Source organism: Chionomys nivalis, chromosome 18 (assembly GCF_950005125.1).
Source record: "Chionomys nivalis chromosome 18, mChiNiv1.1, whole genome shotgun sequence".
Classification (NCBI taxonomy): Eukaryota; Metazoa; Chordata; class Mammalia; order Rodentia; family Cricetidae; genus Chionomys; species Chionomys nivalis.
In genome coordinates this window covers 22,632,285-22,659,950 of record NC_080103.1, presented here as the reverse complement: position 1 = coordinate 22,659,950, position 27,666 = coordinate 22,632,285, and the positions used below count along the sequence as shown (strand labels likewise).

The following is a 27,666-nucleotide window of genomic DNA, read 5'->3' as shown; positions in this document are numbered from 1 at the left end:
TGGATTGGCCTTAACTTTACAGAGATCTGCTGGCTTCTACCTCTGATGACACATGCTACCAAGCCTGACTGGGTTTTGATTTTTGACACATGCTGGCCCTGAACTCATGATCCTGCTTGTCCACCTCCCAAGGGATGGAATCATGGACATGCACCACCTCACCTAACCAAGGGAGGTAGTTTCAAATGAGGTTTTTTCACTTTAAGAGTAACGGTAGTAGTGATGCATGCCTTTAATCCCAGCTCTCAGGAGGCAGAGGCAAGCAATCTCTGTGAGTTCGAGATCAGCCTGGTCTTCAGAGCCAGTTCCAGGACAGATTGCAAAACTACACAGAGAAACCCTGTCTCAAAAAACAAATAAAACCAAATAGTAACGGTGAGTATGTAGGGTAAGCATGGTGGTAATCCCAACACTCCCCACACAGAAGCGGGTCAGCCTGGTCTACATAGAGAGACCCCTTCTCAATGAAACAAGAATAATATGAATGTGTTTGCAGAGCAGCTTGACAAAGTTCGAATTCAGTAAACATGGAATAGTACCCAGTCAGTTTCAGTCCTAAATATGTGCCACAGCTTCTTACAAAGGCCAGCTGGATGACAGGCACTTAAGAGACGTGTACATTGTCACATGGAGGCACCTCCAGACACACAGCCCTTCGTCCTGGCTTTAAACCTAAAACAGTAGCCCAGACCGCAGGAGACCAGGAAGGGACACACCAAGATCACCCTGCCTCCTCAGCCTCCTTCGGGGTCTCTATTAAGCCCTACATTTCAGTGGGCTTGGCAAAGGCTCGATGGAGAACGGGGCTAGTAGTCTAAAAAGAAAAATGAAGATGGTGAAGAGGCACACACTTTTAGTCCCGGCACTCTTGAAGGCTATTCTGGTTTACAGAGTTATAGGTGAGACTTTGTATCAAAATCTTGAGATTCGCTAACTGGGTGAACAAATATGTAGCTGTCTTCTGGTATCAAGATGGAGGAAGACTGACGTCAGCAAGGCGCACTGGCTTGTCAGGGGCAGGCTTCTGCCCACACTGGGATACGGCCCTTCAACAAGAGGAAACTGAGGCATTCGCAATTTCACAGTGTGACGATGGCTGGCTCTACAGAAAGTGGCGCTAGGCAGGAGGCCACGCCCTTTCTTTTAACCCCGCTCCCTCCCGACTCCGCCTAACACTGCGGCTTCCGGCTGAGAAAGAGCGCTCGCCTGCCGCTCCGCGCCTGCGCAGCGAGGCCAGGTCAGAGCGCAGGCGCAGTGCGTCGTTCCCCCGCGGCTTGCTGCGGTACACTCCTCATTTCATTTAGTGTTAAATCGTGAAGCAGAAGGATGGTGCTGGACCTGGATTTGTTTCGGGTGGATAAAGGAGGGGACCCGGCCCTCATTCGAGAGACGCAGGAGAAGCGCTTCAAGGACCCGGGGCTGGTGGACCAGCTGGTGAAGGCAGACAGTGAGTGGCGACGATGTAAGTGCCTGGATGCTCGCGGCATCTTTCGAATCCTAAACTCAGACATCGCGTCCGAGACCACCACTTACACCTTTTGCCAGATGCTCTCTGGCCTGGCTGGCTGCATCGCCGCCTGTCCCTAGAAGAGGCTGGGAACCCGGCTGGTCCCACTCTCCCGGCAGCTCCGGCGGCCCGCGGTCCCTCCCGCGCGTGCTCCGTGCCTCCTGTGCCTTTAGAAGGAGCAGCGCGCACGCGCAGGGAGAGCTGTCAGGCCCTTGGGTACCTAGAAGAGAGCCAGAGCTGGAATTTTTTATTGAGGGCGGGTAGAAATTTCTTTTCCTAACGTTTTGGTCTTTCTTGGTGCTTTCTTATCCTCTACAAAGCCAGCGTGGTCTTTCCGGTTTTGATAGGATCAAAGGCTGCTATCTCAGATTGAGTGGCATCTGCCGCACCGTAGGTTTTACTCCACCCCATTCGAACCATTCGGGGACTTTGGAGGCTGCTCTTGGCTAAAAGCAGTGATCCCGAAGCTTTGGGGGATGGCCATTCCTCTAACCCTGTGGGCATACCTTTAAGAATCAGGCTTTTCCGTGCTAGTTCAGACTGGAGGGAGGGGTGCTGTAAGGCAAAAAAAATCTTGTAATAGCTGAGGATGGTTGTGACGTGTGGTAGCTTGTTAGGAAAGACGTTGACAGAGTAGAAGTGACCCAGCATCATTCATGAAATTAAATAAAGCTCCGGAATCTTCTACCTCCTAGTGTGCCTCTGGAATGATCACCTGGCAGACCGGATGTTGTCGGTGGCATGTGACTCGTTTTGTCTGATGCAATAAGTCTGCAACCAGCTGAGAGCCTGGTTTATAAGAGAACACGCTGCAAAGGCTGTCGCGATCCAAGAGTGTCATGTTTGTTTTGGTGTGTTTTATTTTTTTAGTTTTAGAGACAGATTTCTCTGTGCACTCCTGGCTGTCCTGGAACTTGTAGACCAGGCTGGCCTGGAATTCAAAGATCTGCCTGCGTCTGCCTCCCGAGTGCTTGGATCAAAGGTGTGCGCCACCATGCCTCTGAGTGTTAATGGTTTTACCTTTTGGGGACATTAATTTTACTGTTAAAAAAAAGTTCTTGGGTATCAAAAAAAATTGCTTAACTTACAGTTGTATTCATTCAGTATGTTCCAAGTACTCTAATAGGATGGTTTGTAAGAGACTGCACTCCAATGTAAAGTTTTGAATTGTTCCAATCTGAAAATGTCTTCCATTTTTGTTTGTTTGTTTGTTTAGTATAAAAATATTTAAGCCAGGGGTGGAGGTGCCTGCCTTTAATTTCAGCACTCAGGAGGCAGAAGCAGGTGGACCTCTTGAGTTTGAGACTAGCCTGGTCTACAAAGTGAGCTCCAGGCCAGCCAGGGCTACATAACGAGATCCCGTCTCGGAAAGAAGAGAAAGAAAGAGAAAATATTCTGAGCTGGAGCTGGTGGCATTCACCTATGATCCTAGCACAAGGGAGACTGAGGCAGGAGGACCTGCATTTGAAGGCCAGCATAACCTTCCTGAAAAACAACACACACGTATTCTGAGCACCTTGCCTTGAATCATAACCAGGAGTAGCATTCTGTAACTATTTAGGTATTGAGCAGCTGTTGCTGTCACTTCAAACATGTTAGGTAGTCTCGTATATAACATACACATCGAGGAAATTTGACCCTTGTCTGTAGAGATGATTGGTGGACTCCTTAGGGATCCATAAGCTAGGCAGATATTAAAGGACAACTTTAAAAAGTGAGCATTTGTCTTTTGTCCAGGCTCGTCTCCTCTCCTCTTGTCTCAGCTGGGAGTGCAGGGTCGCGCTCCCACACCTGCTTTAGGGGTGGTGAACGCGGATTAAACTAGGACCATGGCAGTTATAAAAAGAGAACCCGAAGTTGGGAGAGACACAGGTCGGTGGGTGCTGTGGGAAACTGGAGAGAGGTGGGTGGCTAAAATATGTTTTATTAATATTTTTCTCCAGCCTGGTCTCCAAAGCTGAAAATATTTTTTTTAAAGAAATGCTTATAAAGGGGAAAAAAAGATTTTACTTTTTCAGACAGGGTCTCTTGTAGTCCCTTTGTAGTTGAGACTGACCTTAAGCTGATCCTGCTTCTTACCTCCCTGATTCTGGGATTACAAGTGTACACCACCATACTAGGCTTCAAGGTGTATGTGCGTGTGGGACTGTGCCTTATGGGTTTTGAAACTATGCCTTTAGTCCAGGCTGGATAAGTGCACTACAACTGAGCAAAACCCAGCCTTCCTTCAAAAGAAATATTTGTTTGTTTGTTATGATCTGGGCTCTTGCTATGTTGCCTGTTCTGTCCTCAAACTGGCAATCTTCCTGCTTTAGTCTCCTGAGTATCTGGGAATACACTCATACACAGCTATGCCTTTTTATTCTTTAAATTTTATTTGAGACAGTCTCAAGTCTCAGGATGCAACCCTGGCTGGCCTCAAACTCAAGATCCGCCTTCCCCTGTGTCTGAAGTGCTGGGATTAAGAAAATACCACACCCAGTTGTCAATTCTGGAACCAGCAGCACTTTGTTCTATAAAGCAATTAAGTGTTTCAGTGAACTGAACAGAAGGAGATGGCTTTCTGGAGTCTGGCTGAAGAAAGTAGAAACAAAAAGCAGATCAGTCACTTTGAACTTAACAGAAACAGGAAATAGTTTCAGTTTGGTGACATGGAACTTTAACATGGGCTGTCTCCATTTTGGTGTTTAGTATGGTTTGTTGTCCCATCGTTTCTTAAAAACAAGCACATACAACATATACATATGCAAACATAACAGTGTTCCAGCGTGCAGCAGCGCACCTCTCCCTTAGAGGGTGTGAGAAAGGTTTGTGGCATTTATGAAGATCTTCTGTGCTCAGGGTACTTTAAATTCTGCATGGAAGTTTGTTGGTGTTTTGGTGTTTTATTTTTTTAGAAAAGGTTTTCTTACAGTGTAACCCAGTCTGACCTCAAATTGGCAACCTCAGTGCAACCGTGCCTAGCTGTTAGAACGTCTAAAAATTATCATCAGTGTTATTGCTGGGCTAAGCATTAAAGCCAGGGCTGGCACACACCTTTAATTCTAGCACTTGGGAGGCAGAGGCAGGCGGATCTCTGTGAGTTCGAGGCCAGCCTGGTCTACAAAGCGATTTCCAGAACAGGCTCCAAAGTTACAGAGAAACCCCGTCTCGAAAAACAAAACAAACAGCCTCAGGGTCTTCAACGGGCCAGGCCAGTACTGTGCTACCGAACTGTATTCCCAGCCCTCTTTACTTTTTTCATGAGGGGACAGAAATCAGGGTTACTTCTGCGGGTTTGTGTTTTGGTTGGGTATGAGAGTCATTAGGGAACATGACTTGTGGAGTGGTACAGCACAGAGGAGCTGTCATTTGTGTAGGGGATCAGTCACTAGGAATGAGCAACCATGTCTCCAGACTTGTTTGCGTTAAACCTGGTGAAGCCTCTTCTGGCAACCAGGGAACTTGAACTTGACCTGTGTAGGGTTTCTGTCATGTGCCTTCTTCTGAAAGATGGCGCAGACGTACGTGATGGCCTGGCCACTGTCCCCTGAGGCTTAAAAGGCACTTTGCATATCGACCTGGACTCTAGACTGAGGACATCATGAGATCAGAGACATGACTATCCACTAGATAACTGTTTCTCTTAGAGCATTCCAGCAAACAACAGATCCGCATACACTCCCAAGGCGGATACTACGCGCAGCCGTTGCACACAGGTCCCTGTGAAAGAAATTTGGTTGACTTAATTGACTGCGGATGCTTTAAAAATATTTATCTTATGTGTCTGTCCCTAAGTGTGTGCGTGTATAGCACATGCATGCAAGAGCTTGTGACGGGTGCCAGGTCCCTTTAGAACTGGAGTTACAGGTGGTCGTGACTGTCTTGTGGGTGCTGGGACCCAAACCTGGGTCGTACAAGATCAGTGAGCACTCTTGAATGTTGAGTTCCTTCTCCAGCCCTGTAGACACTTTTTATTTTTAACAAGGTCTCCCTAAGGATCCCAAGTAGCTTTGAACTCCTCTGTAACCCAGGAAGGCCTTATTTAGACTTATGACCTAATGGTCTCTGCTTCTCAAGTGGCCAGGATCCCAGGAGTCCCTGGCTGGTCATGTTGGACACCGACAGATACTGTGTTAAGATCTTTAATGTCTTGAACTTCAGATTAGAGGATGAAGTTTCTTCCACCGTTGTTGGCACTGTCAAGGAAGAGCTCAGGTGATGCTTCCTGATGGGGACATGAGCTTCCATGCAGGTTCTGTGTTAAGTATCCCCATCTGTGTTGTGGAGTCTGGAAGAGGCTATAGGACTCTGTGGAGAACACAGCAGTCTGTAACACCACAACTGTAACTCCCTGTGTTGAGCAGCAGTGAAACAAGGCTACATTTGGGGGCATTTGTCGGCTGGCCCCCAGACGATATAGTCAGAAGTAAGATGGACGGTGTGAAGGGGTCCCCTTCCCACATCCCAGTGTACAGGGCAATTACACTAAGATTTTTCTAAACAGCTGTTTCCTCAAAGTCTTCTTTAAATCTATTAACTATGAAAACTATGTTTATAGTGTATTTATTCATTAATCCATATTAAAATTCACGTTAATCCATATTCAAATTTACTGAAATAACTTATATTCTTCCTTTTTTAAAAACAAATCTTCAAAATCTAATGTGTGTTTTACACAGGCTCATTTCGGGCTTACCACCTTTTGAAATGTTCAGTGGTCACACATAGCTAGAGACGACACAGTGAACCATGCAGCCTTCAAGCATAAACCATCCAGTCTTCAACTGCAGATGCCTCCTCTCTGCCTGTCACCCTGCCGGTGACCTGCAGATGCCTCCTCTCTGCCTGTCACACTGCAGGTGACCTCCTCTCTGCCTGTCACACTGCAGATACCTCCTCTCTGCCTGTCACACTGCAGGTGACCTCCTCTCTGCCTGTCACACTGCAGATACCTCCTCTCTGCCTGTCACACTGCAGGTGACCTCCTCTCTGCCTGTCACACTGCAGGTGACCTCCTCTCTGCCTGTCACACTGCAGGTGACCTCCTCTCTGCCTGTCACACTGCAGGTGACCTCCTCTCTGCCCGTCACACTGCAGGTGACCTCCTCTCTGCCCGTCACACTGCAGGTGACCTCCTCTCTGCCTGTCACACTGCAGGTGACCTCCACTCTGTCACACTGCAGGTGACCTCCACTCTGTCACACTGCAGGTGACCTCCTCTCTGTCACACTGCAGGTGACCTCCTCTCTGTCTGTCACACTGCTGGTACCGTCTACTTCCTGCCTTATTCCAGATGTGTGCGCTGCCTCCATTCCGTCTGCCTTCTTTGCTACCCACCCTGATGCCATTACAGTGCCTCCTTTGTTGAGAGTGTCTCTATCCTTTTGTTCTCTTCCTCCCCTCTCTCTTTTAGACAAGGTCTCACTAAGTAGCTCTGGCTGACCTAGAACAGGCTGACTTCAAACTCACAGAGATCTAGCTGCCTGCCTCTGCCTCCAGAGTGCTGGGGTTAAAGGTATATATGTGTGTATGCAGTGTGTGCGCACGCGCAGGTGCATGTATGTTCATATGTGTGTGAAGGTAAATGGGTGTCTCAATCACTTACCACATAATTTTGGGTTTGTGTTTTGGTGTTTGTTTGTTTTAGAACAGGTTCTCTTTAGTCCTGGCTGTCCTGGAACTCACCTGTAGACCAGGTTGACCTTCAGCTCACAGAGCTCCCCTGCCTCGGCTTCCCCAAGTGTACCACCACACCAGGCTTTCTCCACTGATTTTTGAGACAAGGTCATTCAGTGAAACTGGAGTTCACCCAGTGGACTGCACTGGCTGTCCCACAAGCTTCAGGGGTCCCGATTCTGGTCTTGCTTTCACAGCAGACACTGACAACAGAGCCATCTTTAGCTCCTGTTTGTCCACTCTTGTGTAGACGTTAGCATTCATTTCTGTTGAGCGTGTATCCAAGAGTAGAAATAGGGTCAGAGATGGCAGATATTTGGTAGATGCTGTCAGTTTTCCAAAGTAACTGTAAGGATTAGTGTTCTGTGTCCTGTCAAGGCTGGCCTTGAACTCCAGCCACAGCCTTCCCTGATTGAGGTACTGCCACTCCCAGACCTGACGCCAGCCATTTTGACTGTAACTAGAGCTGGGCGTGCGTTAGTTTCCATTAGCGCGCCTGTCCATTATTACTTCGTGGTGGAGGTTCCAGATCTTACGCTATGGTGCAAGAGACAAAAGATTGAGACAGAAGAAGCAAACTCATGGTTTGCATATGATTTGAATATAACATGCAGAACTGGAATTATTCCTTAACTAACAAGGCCACTGGATATAATAAACAGAATCAGCGCTGTTTGCTTGTTTAAGTAGGGAGTTGGGAAAGTTAACACCTCGTCCCTTTAAATGAACTTGAAGACGATTAGGCAGGCTTCAGAGAAGTGTCCCCCAGGTGGCTCGGTTGTATTGCTCTGTAGTGATGTATCGATTATGATACCTTTATTTGTTTTTAATTTTAATTTTTTATCTCTGCCACCTCTCCAGCCCCAGGTTCTGATACTTCAGCTTCAACCCCAGACTGGCCTCTCCTTGTCACCAAATGCTGAGGATACCCTACTGTAGTCCGTCTCTGTCAACTAACTGTAGAGGTCTAAAGCAGAAGTCAGCTTTTTGTCAGAGATAGAAAAGTTGGGTGTGGTGGTGCGCGCCAGGAGGCAGAGGCAGGCAACTGAGTTTGGGGCCAATCTGGTCTACATAGTGAGTTCCCAGTCAGTAAAGACTATGTAGAGAGACCCCCCCCAAAAAAAAAAAGATGAAAGAAATCAAATATGTGGCACCTGACTGTAATCCCAGCACTTGAGAAACAGAGGCAGGAAGATTGTCAGCAAGTTCTAGGCCAGCCAGAGCTATGGAGCAAGACCCTGTCTTTAAACAGAAAAAAGAGCCGGGTGGTGGCGCACGCCTTTAATCTCAGCACTCGGGAGGCAGAGGCAGGCAGATCTCTGTGAGTTCGAGATTAGCCTAGTCTACATAGCTAGTTCCAGGACAGGCTCCAAAGCTACAGAGAAACCCTGTCTTGAAAAACCAAAACAAAGAAACAAACAGAAAAAAGGCACTCCCCTTGTAGCAGTTAGGAAGTAAAGGAAGAGAGGCCCTTGGTGCATGAGGCTAAGTGTGTGACTTCCCTTTAGGTTCCCTCTTAGTGCCTTCCACCTTCCAGTTCTGCCAAACTGAAGACCAAGCCTTTACTACGCTGCATAGAGCCTTTGTGGGCGGGGCCATCACGGTCAGGGAGTATCTTAATGACGAGCCTCTCTAACATATTTTTGACTTCTTGGATTTTAGGCAGATTTCGGGCAGACAACTTGAACAAACTGAAGAACTTGTGCAGCAAGACTATTGGTGAGAAAATGAAGGTATGAGAGCTAACGGGCTTGGGGCTGAAGTCGAGCTGGCGGATCTGTTCTTATTTATTATGTGTCTGAGTGAATGCCCATATGTGTAGGGTCCACGGAGCCAGAGGAGGGTGCCGTGTCATTCATATGTATACATGTGCGCAGCACGAGGTCCGACTGGGAGTTCCTGATAGCGTGCTTCCTTAGACAGTATTCTGTTATACTTTGAGCTGTGAAAATGGTTATCAGTAAGTTTTATTTCTCTAGAACTTGTGATTAATCACTTACAGGTCAGAGATCCCATAGTCATTAGGACTTTTTTTTTTTTTAATTCATTATGTATACAGTGTTTTGCAGGCCAGAAAAGGACACCAGATCTTACTCCAGATGGTTGTGAGCCACCATGTGGTTGCTGGGAATTGAACTCAGGACCTCTGGAACAGTAGGCAGTGCTCTTAACAGCTGAGCCATCTCTCCAGCCCTCATTAGGACTTTTATACTCATGTGTACGCTACCTAAGTATCCTTTGGATCCTCTACACAGACACTGCTAGCCAAACCAAGTGTTTCACTGTGTGTGAGGACCAGAAATGGTGACCTGCAGGAATGAGTAGAGAAACTGGGGATACCCCCCCCACCCCACCCCCGCTGCATTTTGTCATGTTACCTTGATTGTTCCTCTTCTCACCTCCATCTGTGTTTAACCCTGAGCCTGTTGCCCAGCGGTTCCTAGAGTGTTAACAAATTCCATCCTCAGGGCCCACCTTTGACTAAATGGTTATCAGTAAGTTTTATTTCTCTAGAACTTGTGATTAATCACTTACAGGTCAGAGATCCCATAGTCATTAGGACTTTTTTTTTTTAATTCATTATGTATACAGTGTTCTAGAGAAATAAAACTTACTGATAACCAAAAAACGTTGGTTTTTTTATTTGTTTTTCCTTTGAGCCATGGTTTTGCTACATAGCCCTGACTGGCCTGGAACTGGCTATATAGACCAGCTAGTCTTGATCTCACAGCAATCCTCCTGCCTCCGTCTCCCAGGTGTCTTGTAGTTCACGAGCATTTCAAAGACCTTCATGGCTCCTTGGCTGTTCTGTGTGTGGGAAAAGCTTTTCTCACTCTAGGATGTCAGTGCTCTCAGCTGTCTGGGACCAGGAAGGAGGCCGTGATGGAAAGGACTGGAAGCTGACTTCTGCCTTTCTTCCTGTTAACTGGCTTCCCTACATGCTTCAGCTTACTTAATGTAATGCGACCGGGTCTGATTAGTTTATAGGATGCATTAATTTGGCGTGCACTTCATAAAACAATGTCAGTTTTTATTTTTAATTAAATTGCCTTTTCTTTCTTTCTCCCTGCAGAAAAAAGAGCCCGTGGGAGATGATGAATCCATTCCGGAGGACGTGTTGAATTTCGATGACCTTACTGCAGACACGTTAGCTGTAGGTTTCTGCCCTCTTCTAAGATGTCTCTGTTGCTGTCTTACCCTCATTCCCGGAGAGAAGAGCTGGGTCCACACCCATGCAGCATTGTGGTAGCCTTACATTCCTGTGCAGGACTGTGTTCCTAACTGCACTTGTTATCCTCTGCCGGAGACTCGTGGGTCATAGGAGATAGGTGGAGTGGGGAAAGGAAGGGGAATAAGTGTCAGGAGCCGTGTCCCCCCAAAATTTACAGGAAGCACCTCCGTGAGGAGTTTTTGCAGAGGGCTAACTCGTTGTATGTTAGCTCCTTTTTCTGCTTTCTTCCACAAGGGAAGGGATTCCTCAATTTACTGCAGTTAAGTGGTGGGTTCAGGATGGTAACTTTCTGGTTTTGTCACCAAACTTTTCTTTGAAACCCCTAACACATAGCAAGAGTATAATATAAACCAGAGAAGCAAAGACGCTGTGCTCGGAGGCCTGGGCTGGGCTCGTTTCTATCCATCTTGATCTGGTAAGGGCTCCCCTGAGAAATCAGAGCACGGTTTGAAACATCTGCAATAAGGGATACAAGACAAACTTAAGGCACAGTCTCTTGCTTCTAGTAAAATTATTATCTTCCTGGAAAAGTTTGAATGGGAATGCATAATAGAGTGTTAAACTGGTTCAGTCTGGAAAATTAGAAGTGCAAATTAAGGGGAAATTCTTTTAGAGCTAGGATTAAACTCCTGGGATGAACATGAGGCACAAGGAAAGCCAGTCTGCACATTTCTGGCCCCCGAAGAAAAGGCAAGTGCTCAAGCATTTTACGGCAGGACTGTTCACCCTGTGCAATCAACCTGTGTTTTAAATGCATTCATTTTCAGTACTTACTGCTATTTTGGAGCAGGGTCTCATAGAACCCAGGCTGGCTTCAAACTCATTATGTACTCAGGGTTAATCCTGACTCCTCCACCACTGAATGCTAGGTTACAGGTTGGCCTGGATTTTGCAGTCCTCCTGCCTTAGCCTCCTCATTGCTTGAATCAGCAGGTGCAGGGTAACATGTCTTATCCTTTTGTTTGGTTGGTTTTGGGGGGGTTGTTTGTTTGTTTGAGACAAGGTTTTTCTATGTAGCCCTGACTGACCTGGAACTCAATCTGTAAACCAAGCTGACCTTAAACTCAGAGATCCACCTGCCTCTGCCTCCTGAGTGCTGGGATTAAAGGTGTGTGCCATCAGCACTCAGCTTCCGTGTCCATTTTTTAAATGCTACCACTGTGTGTAGCGTGGGGGGTGGTTGGGTGATACTTTATTGCTGCCCTGCCTCTGCTTAGTGGACTCTATACGTGGGTCTGGCTTGTTCTTCTGCAGGCCCTGAAAGTCTCACAAATTAAGAAAGTCCGGCTCCTTATTGATGAAGCCATCCAGAAGTGCGATGGGGAGCGGTTAAAGCTGGAGGCGGAGCGCTTTGAGAACCTCCGAGAGATTGGGAACCTTCTGCACCCCTCTGTGCCCATCAGTAATGATGAGGTAGGTGGGGCTGGGCCATGCAGGGGGCTTGCTTACTGCCTGGCGCTGTGGAAGGAGCACCACTCAACACTGGCGCTGTGTCGGAAAAGCCTGCTTTTGTGTGTTCCCTCTGCCTACCAATTGAGCATTGCCGGAGTCAGATCCCAGCCTGATTGGGAAGTGGCAGAGACAGCAGGTAGGAGGAGACTCCTGGCACAGAAATCTCTTCTAAATGGGGCTGCTGTCTTCCACCGCGTGTTGCCCCTGGTAGCAGTAAGTCCTGTGGGAGGGACCTGCTAAATCAACCGAACCCCCTCTCACCCCCCCCACTGGGAAGCCGCAGGTTGAAGGGAAATCTGCATGAGAAAAGTTTCCTGCCGAGCGGGAGCTTCCCCAGCACAAAGCTGCTCTGAACCCCGGCTTTGTTCCCAGACACCCTAGCTGTGGCAGGGCCCATCTGTGCCTCTTTCATTCATTCCCTTGTGAACACTAAACTCGGGCCGGCTGGGGTATGTGGAGGCCTTGGAGCCTGAACAGACCGAGGTCAGGGCCCAGAGCCCACCCTCATGTGGCTCAGAGACCAGTGAGAGCCTACAAAGAAAAAAAGTCCTGCATTCTCCTCTGTACCCCAGGTGATGCCAATTGTCAGAGGCGGTTCCCGCGCAGGATATTTGAGGAGCCGTTTAAAAGGGTAAAGAGAAAGTTTACACTAGGTCGCAGAGCAAATCAGGGTTCCCAGTTTGCCGACTAGGACCGCTTTTGTGACTTTGTAAATCGCTTGTCTGTTGAGCAGCGAACCCCCTTCCCCATTGGTTGTGTAGGAGACCGGGGGCTGACCCGTGTTTAGGCGATGCACGAAGGCGCTGCTGCTCTTGGTCATGTGTCCCTTCTCGGTTTGTTTCCTCAGGATGCAGACAACAAAGTAGAGCGCATCTGGGGTGACTGTACCGTCAGAAAGAAGTATTCCCACGTGGACCTGGTGGTGATGGTAGACGGCTTTGAAGGCGAAAAGGGAGCCGTGGTGGCTGGTAGTCGAGGGTACTTCCTGAAGGTAAGACTTGAGAGCCAGTAGGGAATAAAGAAGGAATGAAAAAAAAAAGTCACCAAAAATGGTAATCACACTTAAAGAGGCTCACAGATCCTCCACTTGTACTCGATGCCTGCCTGTGAACGTGTAGCAATTAGATGCAATTCTCTTTCTGAGGCAAGAGAGTGCTTACCCAGATTCCGGAGAACAAAGGCCACTCAGTGATCCTTCATAATGAATATGTTTTGCTGACTGAATCAGAACAGTCTTTGCCATTGAGGAGCTCAGTGTAATTGGACAGTCAGACAAGTAACAAAGAATCAAAACCCAGTGTGTAAGCCTGCGGTCCAAGTAGACCCAGCATGCTTTGAGCCCTGGTAGGTGGAGGCTGCTGGCACAGATTAACCTGGGGCAGAGGGCATGTGAATTCAGAGAATCCTTCCGAAAGGAAATGGTAGAATACTTTTGTAAATTGTTGCACGCTTAAGCATTCTGCATTTACAAATGAGACTGATGCTTTAAGAATTAGCACACACAAACACCCGTCCGTGCATCCTGCCTGCACAATTGCTTTACTTCGGTCTGTTTTCATGGGGCTAGGGTGGATGTGGGAGGGTGTGGAGACAAGGGCTCCCGGTTCACAGCAGTTATCCCTCAGCCTGGCAGGACCTACTAGTGTGGGCCACCGCTTGAATCTCCTAAACAGAGAGATTCTAGTCGCTAGGCGGGGTGACATGCTGTTGGCTTTCTGTATACTTCCCATCTGACTTGCGTGGTTATCTGTGGTTGTGTGAGTGGAACTGAGCTGGAGAGGTGCTCATCATGCTAATTCCAAATAACTGTACATACCAATTACTAGAGCAGTAAGGAGGCGAACAGGTACTGCATGGAGCTTAGGAAGAGAACAAAGCCCATTAAACGGCTCTTCCGGGCCATCGCTGCCGTCAGTTTCCACCATCTTAGCCACCAAGAGAAAGCCCTGTTAGTGAGGTGAGCCAAGTGCTCTTTCCCGAAGCGAAGAACTCAAGGACTGAGTTGTATGTCAGCGTCCTAAAACCAGGCCTCTACAGTTTAGGACTGAATAATTTTGAACAGCATTGATTATCCTTTTAATTCCTGGTATTGAGTTGGAAAAAAACTGTGATGTGAAAATTGGTCTCTTCGGTTGAGTTCAATTAATATTGTAAATGTTTCCAAACATGAGTTTTTAATGGACCAACCAAATAAAATACCACATTAAAACCAGTGTCTCCTGGCTGCTGTTGCAGTTTGTAGTCTTAGTTTCCCTGCGGGAGCCACTGGGTAGTCCTGTTGCCCACTGTTACCCGACTGTCAGTTCTGGTCAGGGTATCAGATGGGGGGGCTGGTGACAAGACCCAACCCCAGGTTGTCTGTCCTGTGTGTCTGCTCCCTAGGGGGTCCTGGTGTTCCTGGAGCAGGCCCTTATCCAGTATGCACTCCGGACTTTGGGAAGTCGAGGCTATACTCCCATCTACACCCCCTTCTTTATGAGGAAAGAGGTCATGCAGGAGGTGGCGCAGCTCAGCCAGTTTGATGAAGAACTTTATAAGGTAAGTAACTTGGTAGACAGACTGTTTTGAGGCTCAGTGATGACAAGCACCGTCTCCAGCGCAGCTTTCTGCCATGGGAGAGTGCTCTAGTGTGCCAGTATAGCCAAGGAAGCAAGCTCGCTAAGCTTATTTGTTGTTTGGTTGGTTGGTTGGTTGGTTGGTTGGTTGGTTGGTTGGTTTTGGCAAGATCTTTCTGAGTAGATAGGCTGACCATAAACTATGGGTAGCCCAAATGGGCCTTGAATTTCTGGACCTCCTGCCTTAGTCTACCGAGTACCAGACCCACATATTTGTGCTACTATGCTTAGTGCAACAGAAATGTATTTTCTTGAAGTTTTGGAGGCCAGTTTCCAAGATGAAGGTATTGGTGTCTTCTAATGCTTCTATCCTTGGCTTGCAGATGGCCAGCCACCTGATCACTGTACCTGCTCACTGTTCTCAGATGATCTTTTTAAAAAATATATATATATATATATTTATTTATTTATTATGCATACAATATTCTGTCTGTGTGTATGTCTGCAGGCCAGAAGAGGGCACCAGACCTCATTACAGATGGTTGTGAGCCACCATGTGGTTGCCGGGAATTGAACTCGGGACCTTTGGAAGAGCAGGCAATGCTCTTAACCACTGAGCCATCTCTCCAGCCCCCAGATGATCTTTTTTTTTGAAGGGTTTTGTTTTCTGTCATGTGGTACCCTGGACTTTATGAAGGCTAGGCAAGTAGTACCTACTACTGAGTTATAATCCCACCCATTTTATTTTAAGACAAAAGTTTAGTAAGTTGCCCAAGGGAGCTTTGAATTCACTTTGTAACCCAGGCATGCCTTGAATTTTAAATTGCCCTGTCTAAGCCTCTTGAGTGTCAAGGTTTATAGGTTTGCACCAAGAGGTGTGGTTTCTTCTTCTTCTTCTTCTTCTTCTTCTTCTTCTTCTTCTTCTTCTTCTTCTTCTTCTTCTTCTTCTTCTTCTTCTTCTCCTCCTCCTCCTCCTCCTCCTCCTCCTCCTCCTCCTCCTCCTCCTCCTCCTTCTCCTCCTTCTCCTTCTTCTTCTCTTTCTTCCTTCTTCTTCTCCTTCTCCTTCTTCTCCTCCTTCTTCTTCTCCTTCTTCTCCTTCTTCTCTTTCTTCCTTCTTCTCCTTCTTCTCCTTCTTCCTCTCCTTCTTCTCCTTCTTCTCCTTCTCCTCCTCCTCCTCTTCCTCCTCCTCCTTCTTCTTCTTCTTCTTGAGAGAGAGAGTACTGGGCTGGGCAGCGGCGGTGGGCACATGGCTTTAATCCTAGCACTTAGGAGGCAAGGCAGGCAAATCTCTGAGAGCTCAAGGCTAGTCTGGTGTACAAAGTGAGTTCCAGGGCAGCCGGGACTGTTACATAGAGAAAACCTGTTTCAAAAAAGGAAGAGAGTATGTGTGTGTCCTGGAGTTACAAGAATGTGCTGCTATGTCCTGCTTGTTTGTTTATGACAGTCTTATTGTGTAGTCGTGGCTGGCCTCACTCTTGGGATTTGGCTTCCTCTGCAGTGTATGGCACCACACTTGGCTGTTCACAGAGTTATCTGGGTTTCTTTTATGGTTTGATGCTCTTTTGTTGTTACAGTTTTTACATTTATTTGGCTTGGGGAGGCTTATGCAATTCCAAGACATGGAGGACAAAGAACAATTTTCTCCTAAGTGGACCCTGAGGATTGAATTTAGATTATCAGGCATGATGGCAGGTGCTGTTCCCCGTTGAGCCATCTCACCAGCCCAGCAGGTTTTTAATGTCAGTTAATTTCAGTGTTAAAAGCCATGTGTGGTTCGCACCTACCATCTTAGCTAGTGTAGAGCAGAACCCCTCTCGGCTTCTCCCAGAAACTTGTGTAATGTCTTTAAATTGAGCACACTCCATCACTAGCAGCTTAGAAGAGAAGCCCTTTTACCTGCTTCTTAGACAAGAGGACATTGGAAACATGGTCTGACCTCACAGCCCTCTTCCTATGCCCTTCCACTCCTTACCCCAGACTAGAACCTTCCATGGTGCGAGATTGTACATCCTGTGATCCTTGTGCCTTCTGTTTGAACCTGGGACAACCGGAGGAGTCAGTTGAGTTTCAGAATGTCTTCTGATGAGCTGACTCTAACATAAATACAGCTTCAGTCTGCCTGGCACTCAGACTTGGGTTTTGTTCTTTGGCATAAGTACTTAGCACACACTTGCCGAGTGCCTAAGTAGATCCTGCACAAATGCCAGCATTGGCCCTTTAATATCATTTATATTTTGAAGTTGTTAAATAAGTTTTTTTAGTTTCCCTAATTTGGATTTCTTTGTTCTTTTAAGTGTCATTGGATTTTTTTTTCTGTTTGTTTGTGGGGGCGCGGGTGTTTTGATCAATGCTGTATAGGCCTGACTGGCCTCAAGCTCAAGGTTCATGCTTTATCTTCCTGAGTGTTAAGAATTGTAGGCATGCACCATGCATTTCTTTGCTCCCTAGCAGGGGCTCCCTGTTTTAGCATCTATTCCAGGCAGGAACACCCTTTGTATCCATTGCTGTCTTTTCTATGATCTTATCCAGTCTTCACTAGCCTGTGTTTCTCCTGCAGGTCATCGGCAAAGGCAGCGAGAAGTCTGATGACAGCTCCTATGATGAGAAGTACTTGATTGCCACCTCGGAGCAGCCCATTGCAGCTCTGCACCGGGATGAGTGGCTGCGGCCAGAGGACCTGCCTATCAAGTATGCTGGCCTCTCCACCTGCTTTCGTCAGGAAGTGGGCTCGCATGGCCGTGATACCCGAGGTATCTTTCGAGTCCATCAGTTTGAGAAGGTGAGTAGATGAGAGGAGAGAGAGTGGAGTCTTTGTACTGTCCAGATCATCACAGGAGGGGTGTGATCACATGACCACAGTCCCAGAGCCCCACTACATACAGCTTTCCCATTCATTGCTGATATCTTTGTGGGGAAGAGCCTGGAAAATGCAGAAAGTGGCTTTGTGCACAGACTAGAACAAAGCTCCCTGAATCTTCTGTGCCAGTCTCACTACTTGTGAGCTTTGTGACCTCCTAAAGAAGAGGAATGGTGGCATCCACCTCCCTAGACCGACTGGACAGCAAATGAGTATGCTAGGCACTTAGCACAGATGGTGACTGTAGAATCCATTGTCCTGGTTGTTGTAGTCCAGTCAGTTCGAGCACTGATCTCCTTTGGGGCCCAGCCTGGCCTGTCTCCCAGTGTGGGGCTAGCTCGCTACTAGAACGCCTCTACTTCAGCCCTTCAGTTCATGCAGCTGTCACTGCTGCCCTGTCTCCTTGCGCCCCCGTGCAGATTGAACAGTTCGTGTACTCGTCGCCCCATGACAATAAGTCATGGGAGATGTTCGAAGAGATGATCGGCACCGCGGAAGAATTCTACCAGTCTTTGGGGATCCCTTACCACATTGTGAATATTGTCTCAGGTACGGAGCTCCGCATCCCTCCATTCCCCCACTTCTGCATCTCACAGATCGCTGTCACCAGCTGAGCCGCCCCACAAAGAGCTAGCTCTCAGCTCAAGTCATTAAAATATCACACCTTCTCCCTGGGAGTGTTTGGTGATGAGCTCTGAGTGTGACTTTGCTCTGGGGCTACATGTGAAGTGGAGGGTTCTTGAGGTGCGCTGCAGAGGCCTTCTGGAACTCCATCTCTCCTTCCTGAATCTAGGGTTCCTTTTCAGGCTCTTTGAATCATGCTGCCAGTAAGAAGCTCGACCTGGAGGCCTGGTTCCCAGGCTCAGGCGCCTTCCGGGAGTTGGTCTCCTGTTCTAACTGCACGGATTACCAGGCCCGCCGGCTGCGGATCCGATATGGGCAGACCAAAAAGATGATGGACAAGGTAGTTAGCCCCCAGGGAAGTGGGAAGCAGGGCTTCTGCACAGGGCTCATTTTTCTTATTTTTCTTTCTTAAGAGTCTATTAGTTTTCAGCTCAGTCTAGATCCAAAAGAAATTAAAAATGACTTCTCCTGAGTCAGGCCTGGGTTCTTAGAGACAGAAACCTAGCCTAGCCCTATTCTACAAGGTGATTCAAGTTTTTCTCTCTTTGCCTTTGTTTTCCTGAACTCCAGAGAAAGAGTAATCTCCGTTTCTCCACACAGAACAAGTTGGAGGCAGTGTCTGCCCTCTTTTCACCCAAGAAGGTCAGGTTGTAAGCTCCATCTCTTAAGCAGTCTTCAGAGCTGGCCTTGTGGCCCACGCCTTTAATCCCAGCTCCTGGGAGGCAGAGGCAGGCGGATCTCTATGAGTTCGAGGCCAGCCTGGTATACAGATCTGTATGTTCCAGCACAGCCAAAGCTATACAGAGAAACCCTGTCTCAAAAAAATAAACAAACAAATAATTAAATAAATAAACCCAGTTTTCAGACCCTGATCTCTCCTGAGTTGGTTTGGGATGGGTTAAAAGGAGGACCAAGCTGGTGGTTTCTTCCTTCCCACCAAATCCTCTGAAATACTGGAACCTACTATCTGTCACGCATGCAAGCATGAGGAGTCTTCCAGGGTTACCCTGCAGGCAGTGAATACAAAACAGTTAAAGTTTTACAAAGCTGGAAGTGGGTGAAAGCTACGCTTTGGATTGGGGAAGGAATGGCTGAGTAGGGCTAATTCTGGTCGTCAGGAAGATCAGCTTAGGATTGGGTTTAATGTTCCCCACGGAACCGGCTCTTCCCAGGTGGAGTTTGTCCATATGCTGAATGCCACGATGTGTGCTACTACCCGGACCATCTGCGCCATCCTGGAGAACTACCAGACAGAGAAGGGCATCGTTGTGCCGGAGAAGCTGAGGGAGTTCATGCCACCAGGTACGGCTCCATCTTCACACCTTTCTGAAGAGGCCCTTTGCAGACTGTACCCCATTTTCATATGAGATACGGTCCCCATACTTTTGCCTACCCCATGGTGCTGGGAATGTAGCGTAGGTGTCATACACAGATCCTAAACTCAGACTGGGGAAGAAAAGAGTAGAGAAGTCCCTCCATCTTGGGGGTACCCCTTCACTGAAATAATTATTGTCTACAGTCTTCACTGAGGTCCATGGGCTTTGACAGAAATGGCAGGTCACTTAGTGGGCTCTTCCCTCGCAGGGCTCCAGGAACTGATCCCATTTGTGAAGCCTGCACCCATTGACCAGGAGCCGTCTAAGAAACAGAAGAAGCAGCATGAGGGCAGCAAAAAGAAAGCAAAAGAGGTTACCCTGGAGAGCCAGCTGCAGAACATGGAGGTCACCGAGGCCTGAGCGCTGTCTCCTCAGTCTCCAGTGTGCCAGACTTCCTCTCTGTCTGCTGGGATCTCTGACCTGCCTTGGAGCAGGGAGGCCGGGTACCACTCCTCACCCTGCCCCGTCTGACTGCACAGCCGATGGGGAACCATCTGCCATGTACCAAGCAGGCGTCCCCGTGTCCTCGCATGGGCCAAGGGTCTCCTCACTGATGACTGCTGAACCATGCAATAAAGCATTTCTGGGGAAGGCGCGCGACTTCCTCGGTGTGCTCCCCAGACGTGAGCCCTGTCTCTGCTGGGTCTCCCAAATAAGGCTGCTCTGCGTAGTGCAGGAAACCTGGAATCGTGACACGTTTTCAGGACAAGGATCATGATTCTCTGTCGATTCATTCCTGCCTAAAGGCAAGGAAGCTTCGAGACCAGTATGGTGGAAAAGCCTGCTAGCATTTACATTCCCTAGGAAGGGCTCCTTGGAATGGGGAAGGCTGGTCGTGGTAGCTGACACTCAGCATGAACCGTGGTTATGAGCAGCAGCTTCTGTGTTTATAGCTGTCCGCATGTGGGGAGTAATTTAGTGTCAGAGGCAGGGCAGAGGAGTGTAGTTCCTCTGTCCTCAGGGACTCCCACTGTGCCCTAATAGCTGGGCACCTGCACCCCGGGGAAAGTAGTATTCAGGCTTTCTTCCTTCCCCGGCTCCCTTTCATCTGTGATCTGCACCCTCGACTCTAATGACACCTTAGGTCAGTCTGGTGCTTGTCTCCTGGCAGGGTAAAGCGCCTCCTCTAGATGCTCCCTTTTATCTTCGTATGGTCCCAGAAGGTAGGGTGGGGACGTGATTATACCCGTCCCAGAGTGGGACAGTGAGGTTGTGTGGCCAGGTGGTAGTCCGGCTCAAAGTGGCCGGGTTTGTCTCTTAAAGGAGATTGGGAATGCAAGTGTGCCCTGGCCTGTGATGGGCCTTTAGCTCAGCTCACCTTTGCTGCTTGGCCCAGTACCTAGCAGGGAAAGAGCCCGGTGCTCTGCTCCTGCTAGGGGATGGTCCCGTCAACCTTGCTGTTGGGTGCTGCAAGGCTGACCACCAAGGCTCTGTTATTACCTGTGTGCCCGCTGGGGGCCTCCAGGCAGGTCCCATGGCCCATTGGCCTCAGCCCTGGGAAAACAAAGCCTGGGCACGAGGACAAAAGAGCAGGCTGCTCCCATTTGTCATTCAGGGCCAGAAATTCCCATTCCCATAACCTTAACATTCAGTTTGAAGAAAAGCAGCCTGAACCGTGATCGGGAGGCTAGGCTGCCCTGCTTCAAAGTCTATTAGGAATGTCTAGGTGACCCCATGTCTGTCTTGGGCCTGGCCGAGGTCTCCACGGCTGCCTCCCTCACTTCTATATCCTGTGTCCTAATGCCTATAGCCTTCTGGCACAGGGTGCTCTCTGCTCTTGCTGGATCAGCTCTTGCCTCCCCTGCGCTGACTGACTTCCTCTTTACCTCGCTAGTTTTCTGTAGCTGGCTGTACTTGGACTCCAGATGACCTGAACAGTTAGTTAGTCATTCTTCCCACACTGGTCTTCCTCTGGGTGAGCCAGGTGGTCTGTTTCTTATTTTGTGATTGTTTGTTTGGTTTTTTTGAGACAGGGTCTTACTATGTAACCCTGGCTGGCCTGGAACTAACTCTATAGACCAGGCTGGCCTTGAACTCACTCAGCTCCGCCTGCAGGTATACGCCACCACGCCCACCTGCCAAGTGGCCTGTTAAACAGATGTGTTTCTCCTTCTTGGAACCAGAGGAGAGAGAAAGAAAGATAGCTGGCAGAGATCTTCCTCATGAGAACCTGTTGGCAGGTGGGCATGCCCTCCGACCCTGTTGCTAAGCTCCCTCGGAGCGGAGCTTACAGAGTGAATAGGACACAGTCTCCACTCTCACTCTCCTGGGAGGGTGTGGCTTCCTCACTCCTTTCTTTGCTGGGAGCCCTGGCTGATGCAAGCCTTGTTTAGGATGGGCTGACCCACCTGGAGGCTGAGCAGTTGGGAAGGAGCCCAGATAACCTTGACTCCACCCGCAGTTGCCTCCGCAGCCTCCAGCAGATACCCTCATCCCTGGCACTTGGACTGCCCCATCTCCAACCTCAGCTACCCAGGTTACCTCAGCAAACAACCCCCAGAGGCCCTGTGGAGTGAGTCAGAGCCCTGAGTCCCTTAGTAGCTTTTGGTTCCCACACCCAGGAATCCAGGTCCCAAAATGCAGGTCTATGTGCATCAAGTAAGCTGCTGGGATCTGATGTTTGCCCTGACTACCAGAGAGTCAACTACAAGTCAGGCTTCAGAGGGTTCTCAAAGGTTGGGCAGGCACGTTGGACCCAGTGCTAGGACCACCTGAGCTCAGCCTGCTGTGCAGACCCCTCCAACACCCCCACCCCCCATCAAGCATAGGCTCCCCTAGGCTGACCCCCCACTCCCGGGAAAAGACTCCCTACAGTCTGCCCAGCTTTATCTTCGCTGCAGCTTTCCCGTTTATGCTGGGTCCACAGGATACCTCCCGCCCAACTCTGGTACTCCTACCTACGGGGGTGCCTAGGGCAGTCCTGGCTGAGCTCCCAGGATAAGTCTGACAGGCAGAACTGGGATGGGCCCCAAAGAAATGTGTTGCATGTCACAGCCTGTGCCAGGATGAGGGGCCTCTACTACTCTCCCAGTCACCTCCCAGCCTGGGGTTCCTCAGCCCCTCCCAGACAGACACAAGAGGGGTGCATCCTCGCGGGCCCCCACCTACACCAGGGCCTGAGTTTAAGGCTCCGCCTCTGACGTTGCCCTTTTAAGAGCCCTCCCAATGGGGGCGGGGTACTGCAGGCAGAGTCTTGCAGAAACCCTGCGCTCTGCAGCTCCCCCACCAAGGTGCCTGGAAAGACCTATATCCCAGTTCTCCAGGCTTTGGTCAGAGGCAGAGGGTCCGGTGGTCTCTGAGGGGACAAACTCCTTTTCCTGGCGGTATGGATCCTCTCTAGCTGCTCTAACCGGCTGGTTTGAAAACCCTGCGTTTTGGAGTCTCATATCCCTTAGTAAGATTGGCCCCCACCCTCTCGCCTACAGAAGCCTGCTGTCAGAAACAGTCTGGGAAATTACATTTGCTGGGGTGTAAATTGCTGGTAAGAAGGTATGACCCTTAAGGGACAATTGGATTTTAAATCCTGAAACTGAAGAATTAAGCTCCGAATTGAGAATAGCATCCACCCCTTCCATCTTGTGTCAGGGAAAAAAAATCTTTTTATTTCAAACCACCCCTATCCTTGTGCCCTATCATACTCTGTCTCCTGGGTCTTATTCTTAAGCTAGCTTTCTCAAATTTCCTCTCCTCTCCTCTGCCCCCTCTCCCCCAATATTAACCTGATTACCCTGTCCCCCATCTTCTGACGGTCCTTGTCCCCACCATATGTCCACGTGTATCCCTGTCCCAAACCCCCGGGAGTTTCCCTTGGCAGTTTCCTGCTCTGCATCTCAGGCCAGTCTGCACCAAGTTCTCATCGTGAGATCTGCTCATCTGCTGGTATACAGACCACAGGTCCCCTCCCTGCAGACACGGCCTCCTTAGGGTGCCAGAATAGCCAAGACCCCCCTCTGGGAAGGGCTGGCAACTTGGCTCAGCTGGGAAAGCCACTTAACCTACCACCAAGCATGATGAACAGAGTTGGAGGGACCTGCAGGCTGTCCTCTGACGTCTGAAAGCATACACACGTACACACAGTGAATAAGTAAAGGGGGGTTCCCTTCCCATTTTCACTGAAAAATCTTAGTGAGCGTGGTCTGGCAACAGCAGCTGTCTCAGTCCACACCAGACTGGTTGGTCAGACCCAGTGTCTCGCCGGAACTTCATTCATGTGTTTTCTGCCTATGCACTACCTCCTCCGTCTCTGTGGCAACCTTAACAGCTAAGTTATTAACAGCTTTGCGGTTTTCTGCACAAGCCTCAGCCCCAGGCTCCACCTTATCCTTGCTGTGCTCAGGGACCACATCCAACCTCAGCTGATTTGGGATGGACCTTAACATCGTTATAGAATACTAGTTTTTTAAAATTATTTTTATATGCATTGCATGTCTGTATGAAGGTGTCAATCCCTGGAGCTGGAGCTACAGACTGGTAAACCGCCATGTGGGCGCTGGGAATTCAACCCAGGTCCTCTGGAAGAGCAGCCAGTGCTCTTAACCGCTGAGCCATCTCTCCAGCCCCAGAATGCTAGCTTTTTAAGTCACCCCTAATAAATATCACTGGCACCGTGGATAGAACCTGCCATGGTGAAGGCATCTGTGCCATCTTTCACTGAGCCTGGTTGAAAGTCGCACAGTTGGGGCATCAGGCCTGCTATCTCTAGGTACAGGTGACAATAAGGATGCAGATTTGAGGCTAAAGGGACACCCAACCGCTTCCCAGATGGAAGTTCCAGGCATGAAGAGACACCTGCCAGACATCTGGGCCGTCCACCTATCGATTCATTTACTTACTCATTGATTCATATTTCCTGAGTGTCTACTATGTGTCAGGTCACATACTAGATGCGAGGTGTTTGGGACACAGTCTCCCCGGTCCTGTGGATAACAGCTGTGCACCAAGTAAATGACAGGTGCATGCCCTGTGTAATTGCTAATTGCCAGACATGAAGAAGGAGGCATTTAAGACTCCTCTGTTCAGCAACTGGGAAGAGGTCCAGTATCCAGAACAGAATGAAGCATAGAGGGAGAATCTAGGCCACATTATGGGTTAAAGATTTTGTTTTTGTTTTTTTTTCCAATGTGCAACAGGGCAGGATTCTCAGAAGGAAAGCAACATACTCAAACTTCAGTGCGAAATGTTACTCTCTGTGAAGGACACCAGGAAAGGTCCTTAAATCATATAAATCCCTTGAGGGCCTGGTGGCTCACATCTGGGATGCAGAGGCAGGTGGATCTCTGTGAGTTCAAGTCCAGCCTGCTCTACATAGTGTGCTCCAGAACAGCAGGGCTGTGTAGAGAGACCCTGTCTCACAAAATCGGGAAAAAACAAAAACAAAATATAGATAAATCCAAAGTGTGGCCCCTTAACAAGAAAACAGGCCTGGACCCTTTAGACCGTGTCATTTAAAAAGAAAAGGGAGAGTGCCACGTGGGGCAGTGAGGTGACTCAGCAGGCAAAGGCACTTGCCAAGCCGTGACGACCTGAGTTGGGCTCCAGATCCCGTGGTGGATGGAGAGAACCAATTCCTGAAAGCTGACCTTTGACCTCCACAGCACATCATGGCAAGCATGCGCCCACACTCATATAACACATTATACATACCAAGCATACTGGTAATAATAAGTTAAAAAGCAGCACACGACTAGACACTATGCGCAAAAATCTGGCTTGAAAGCAGAAACTTTGGACTGGTCACGAGATCATGCTAGGAACTCTCATTCATGCTCCTGGTTGTGGCCATAGCAGAGCCCCTGTGGATGAGCAGGGGAAGGGAGATGGGCCTGCATCTTTGGTGCAGCCTGCTGAGGGGCCCCGAGTAGAGGTAGTCCAAAAGCCGTGGGAAATACGGCAGTGCCGACAGTTGTTGAACCTAGGAGAAAGTATGTATTATAGCATCTTTTTTAACTTATTTTTTTTTTTTCGAGACAAAGTCTTATGTATCCCAGGCTAGCCTTAACCTCCCTATGCAGCCAGGATGATTGCCTTGGCCTTCCTGACCCTCCTGCCGCCACTCCTTAAGTGCTGAGACCTCAGACTTGCATCACTGAGCCCAGTTTATGCAGCACTGTGGTCTGAACCAGGGCTCCAGGAATGCTAGACAAGCGTCCCATTGAGCTACATTCCCAAGCAAGTCTTGTTTTGTTTGCTTTTGAGACGGGGTTTCCTTGTGTAGCTCTGGCTAGCCTGGAACTTGCTATATAGTCCATGTTGCCCTTGAACACAGTACTGGGATCAAAGGTATGTGCCCACCACACACTTTTTCTCATCCTCTGACTTTTATATTCTTCCCACCCTCTCTTCTCCAATATTCCCTGAGCCTTGGGTGGGGGTGGGGTGATCCAAACATTTAAGGCTGAGCACTCGACAGTGTCGATTCTTAGCAGTTTGGCCGGTTATGAGCCTCTGGATTAATTAACTCTGGAGAAACTTCTCTAGTCAAAGTTGAGGGCAGCACTGCTAACCCCTGGATATAAACATAGCTGTTTAGAAAGCAGCTTGACAATGTGACCATTTAGCAAAGCAAGTGGCCTATGTCCTTTACAGCCAAGGGCTTTTGACCAGGCTTACACAGTACCTGGTATGAATTTGCTAGTGTGGGAGGGGACCTTGAGTCCAAACAGAAATTAGCTGATTATCCCCATAACTCTCATGCCACTATTGTACCAGTGGGTACATTGTGTAGCGTTCAGGGTTTACTGCTGAGTGAGACCACTGCTGACCTTTCTCCCCCGGTGGCCTGTCCAGCACCTTCTGGCACTATGAAAGTTGGCCAGCAGGGAAGAAGTTTTCAGGTCAGTTCCAGCCAGAATCTTCTACGTCCTATAACCAAAGTGCACCGTGTCTTCAGCAACAGCACCTTCTATTTTGAGGCAGTTCTCACACTATAGCCTTGGCTGGCTCACTATGTAGACTAGATTGGTCTCATAGAGATCTACCTGTCTCTGCCTCCCTAGTGCTGGGATTAAAGGCGTGCACCAGCAACAGTTGGGTCTACCATCTACTTCTGGTGGGCAACCAAGAGCAACAGCAATAAGCTGGGTTGTTTGGGGAAACTGTGACCTTCCTGAGAGGTGTACCATACCTGGCACTGAAATTTTCATTTCATGCAGGGTCATGTGTTCAAACTCCACATTAATACACACACACACGTTGTTCTTTTTCTTTCATTTTAAAGATTTATTTATGCATTTTATGTACATGAATGCTCCATCTGCCTGCAGGCCAGAAAGATGCATCAGACAGTTGTGAGTGAGTCACCATGTCCTTGCTGGGAACTGAACTCAAGATCTCTCTGGAAGAGCAACCAGTGCTCCTAACTGCTGAACCATCTCTCCAGCCCACATACACATTTTTTCTAATTAAATTGCTTTAATTTAATTCTCTAATCTAATTTAGATAACTTAGTAGGTTTCCATAAGGGTTTTGGCTAAGCCATGCCCCACCCTCTCCTCTCATTTATCCCCTCCCCCATCCTCACTTAAACCTTTAATCCCCCTATTCATCCCCACCACTTTCTCATCCCAGGTCATTCTTGAGAATTTACACTTAAATTTTGTGTGTGTGTGTGTGTGTGTGTGTGTGTGTGTGTGCAGGACCAGATCATTCTCAAGAACTTACATTTAAAAGCTTTTATTATTAGTGGGGGGTGGGGGCGGGGCTTGCCGCAGCATGTGTGAGGAGGTCAAAGAACAATTTTGTGAGTTTGTTTTCTCCTACCTTCGAGTGTGTTCCAGGCTTCAGCTTGGGTCTGTAGTGTCATCAGGTGAGCCAGTTCCTTCCTCTCTCTCTCTCTCTCTCTCTCTCTCTCTCTCTCTCTCTCTCTCTCTCCCTCTCTCTCTCTTTCTTTCTGTGAATTGGTTACTTTCCTAATTCCCTGATAAACATCATGACCAAGGCAGCTGTAGAAGGAAGGGTTTTTTTCGGCCTACAGTTCCAGAGGAATAGAGTCTTTCTCTGCTATCCTATCAGCATGGCAGGAGCAGCAAGCTGAGCGCTCCCGTCTTGTCACTATATGGTCCTGACTGCCCTAGATCTCCAGATGTAGACCAGGCTCTAAAGTCTCAAAGGCTACTCCAGTAATAAACTTCCTCCAACAAAGCTGACCCTCCTAAGCCTCCCACAGAGTGCCATCAGTGGGCACCAAGTGTTCAAATGCCAGAGAGGACCCCTTCCCCCCATTGAAACCGCCATGGTGTGTACGTGTGTGTGTGTGTGTGTGTCCATGTGCTCACGAATACACGCACACAGAAGTCAGAAAACAACCTCAGCTGTCCTGTCCATCCGTTCCACAGGTTCAAGCTTTTCAGGTTGCTGATTAGAACTGCCAGTTGCCACCTTCCCGGTGCTGGGACTATAAAAGTAAA

The 27,666-nt window shown here is 48.6% G+C and overlaps 1 protein-coding gene and 1 pseudogene across 2 annotated transcripts; one reads left to right on the top strand and one right to left on the bottom strand.

Annotated features, from left to right (window-relative positions):
- Positions 1-1,232: 1,232 nt before the first annotated feature.
- Positions 1,233-19,888, top strand: Sars1 (seryl-tRNA synthetase 1). Of its 2 annotated transcripts, XM_057794235.1 has the most exons (12): positions 1,233-1,462; positions 8,828-8,898; positions 10,239-10,319; positions 11,652-11,810; positions 12,697-12,840; positions 14,232-14,387; positions 16,962-17,183; positions 17,681-17,810; positions 18,068-18,225; positions 18,456-18,527; positions 19,058-19,187; positions 19,470-19,888. In XM_057794235.1, the coding sequence occupies exons 1-12, from the start codon at positions 1,327-1,329 to the stop codon at positions 19,619-19,621; spliced, it is 1,611 nt and encodes a 536-aa protein (XP_057650218.1). In that variant the 5' UTR covers positions 1,233-1,326; the 3' UTR covers positions 19,622-19,888. The 2 variants fall into 2 exon arrangements, with proteins under 2 accessions (XP_057650218.1, XP_057650219.1); XM_057794236.1 differs by lacking the exon at positions 18,456-18,527 and having other exon boundaries at positions 19,470-19,887.
- Positions 5,122-5,245, bottom strand: LOC130890316 (small nucleolar RNA SNORA70; annotated as a pseudogene).
- Positions 19,889-27,666: the final 7,778 nt, after the last annotated feature.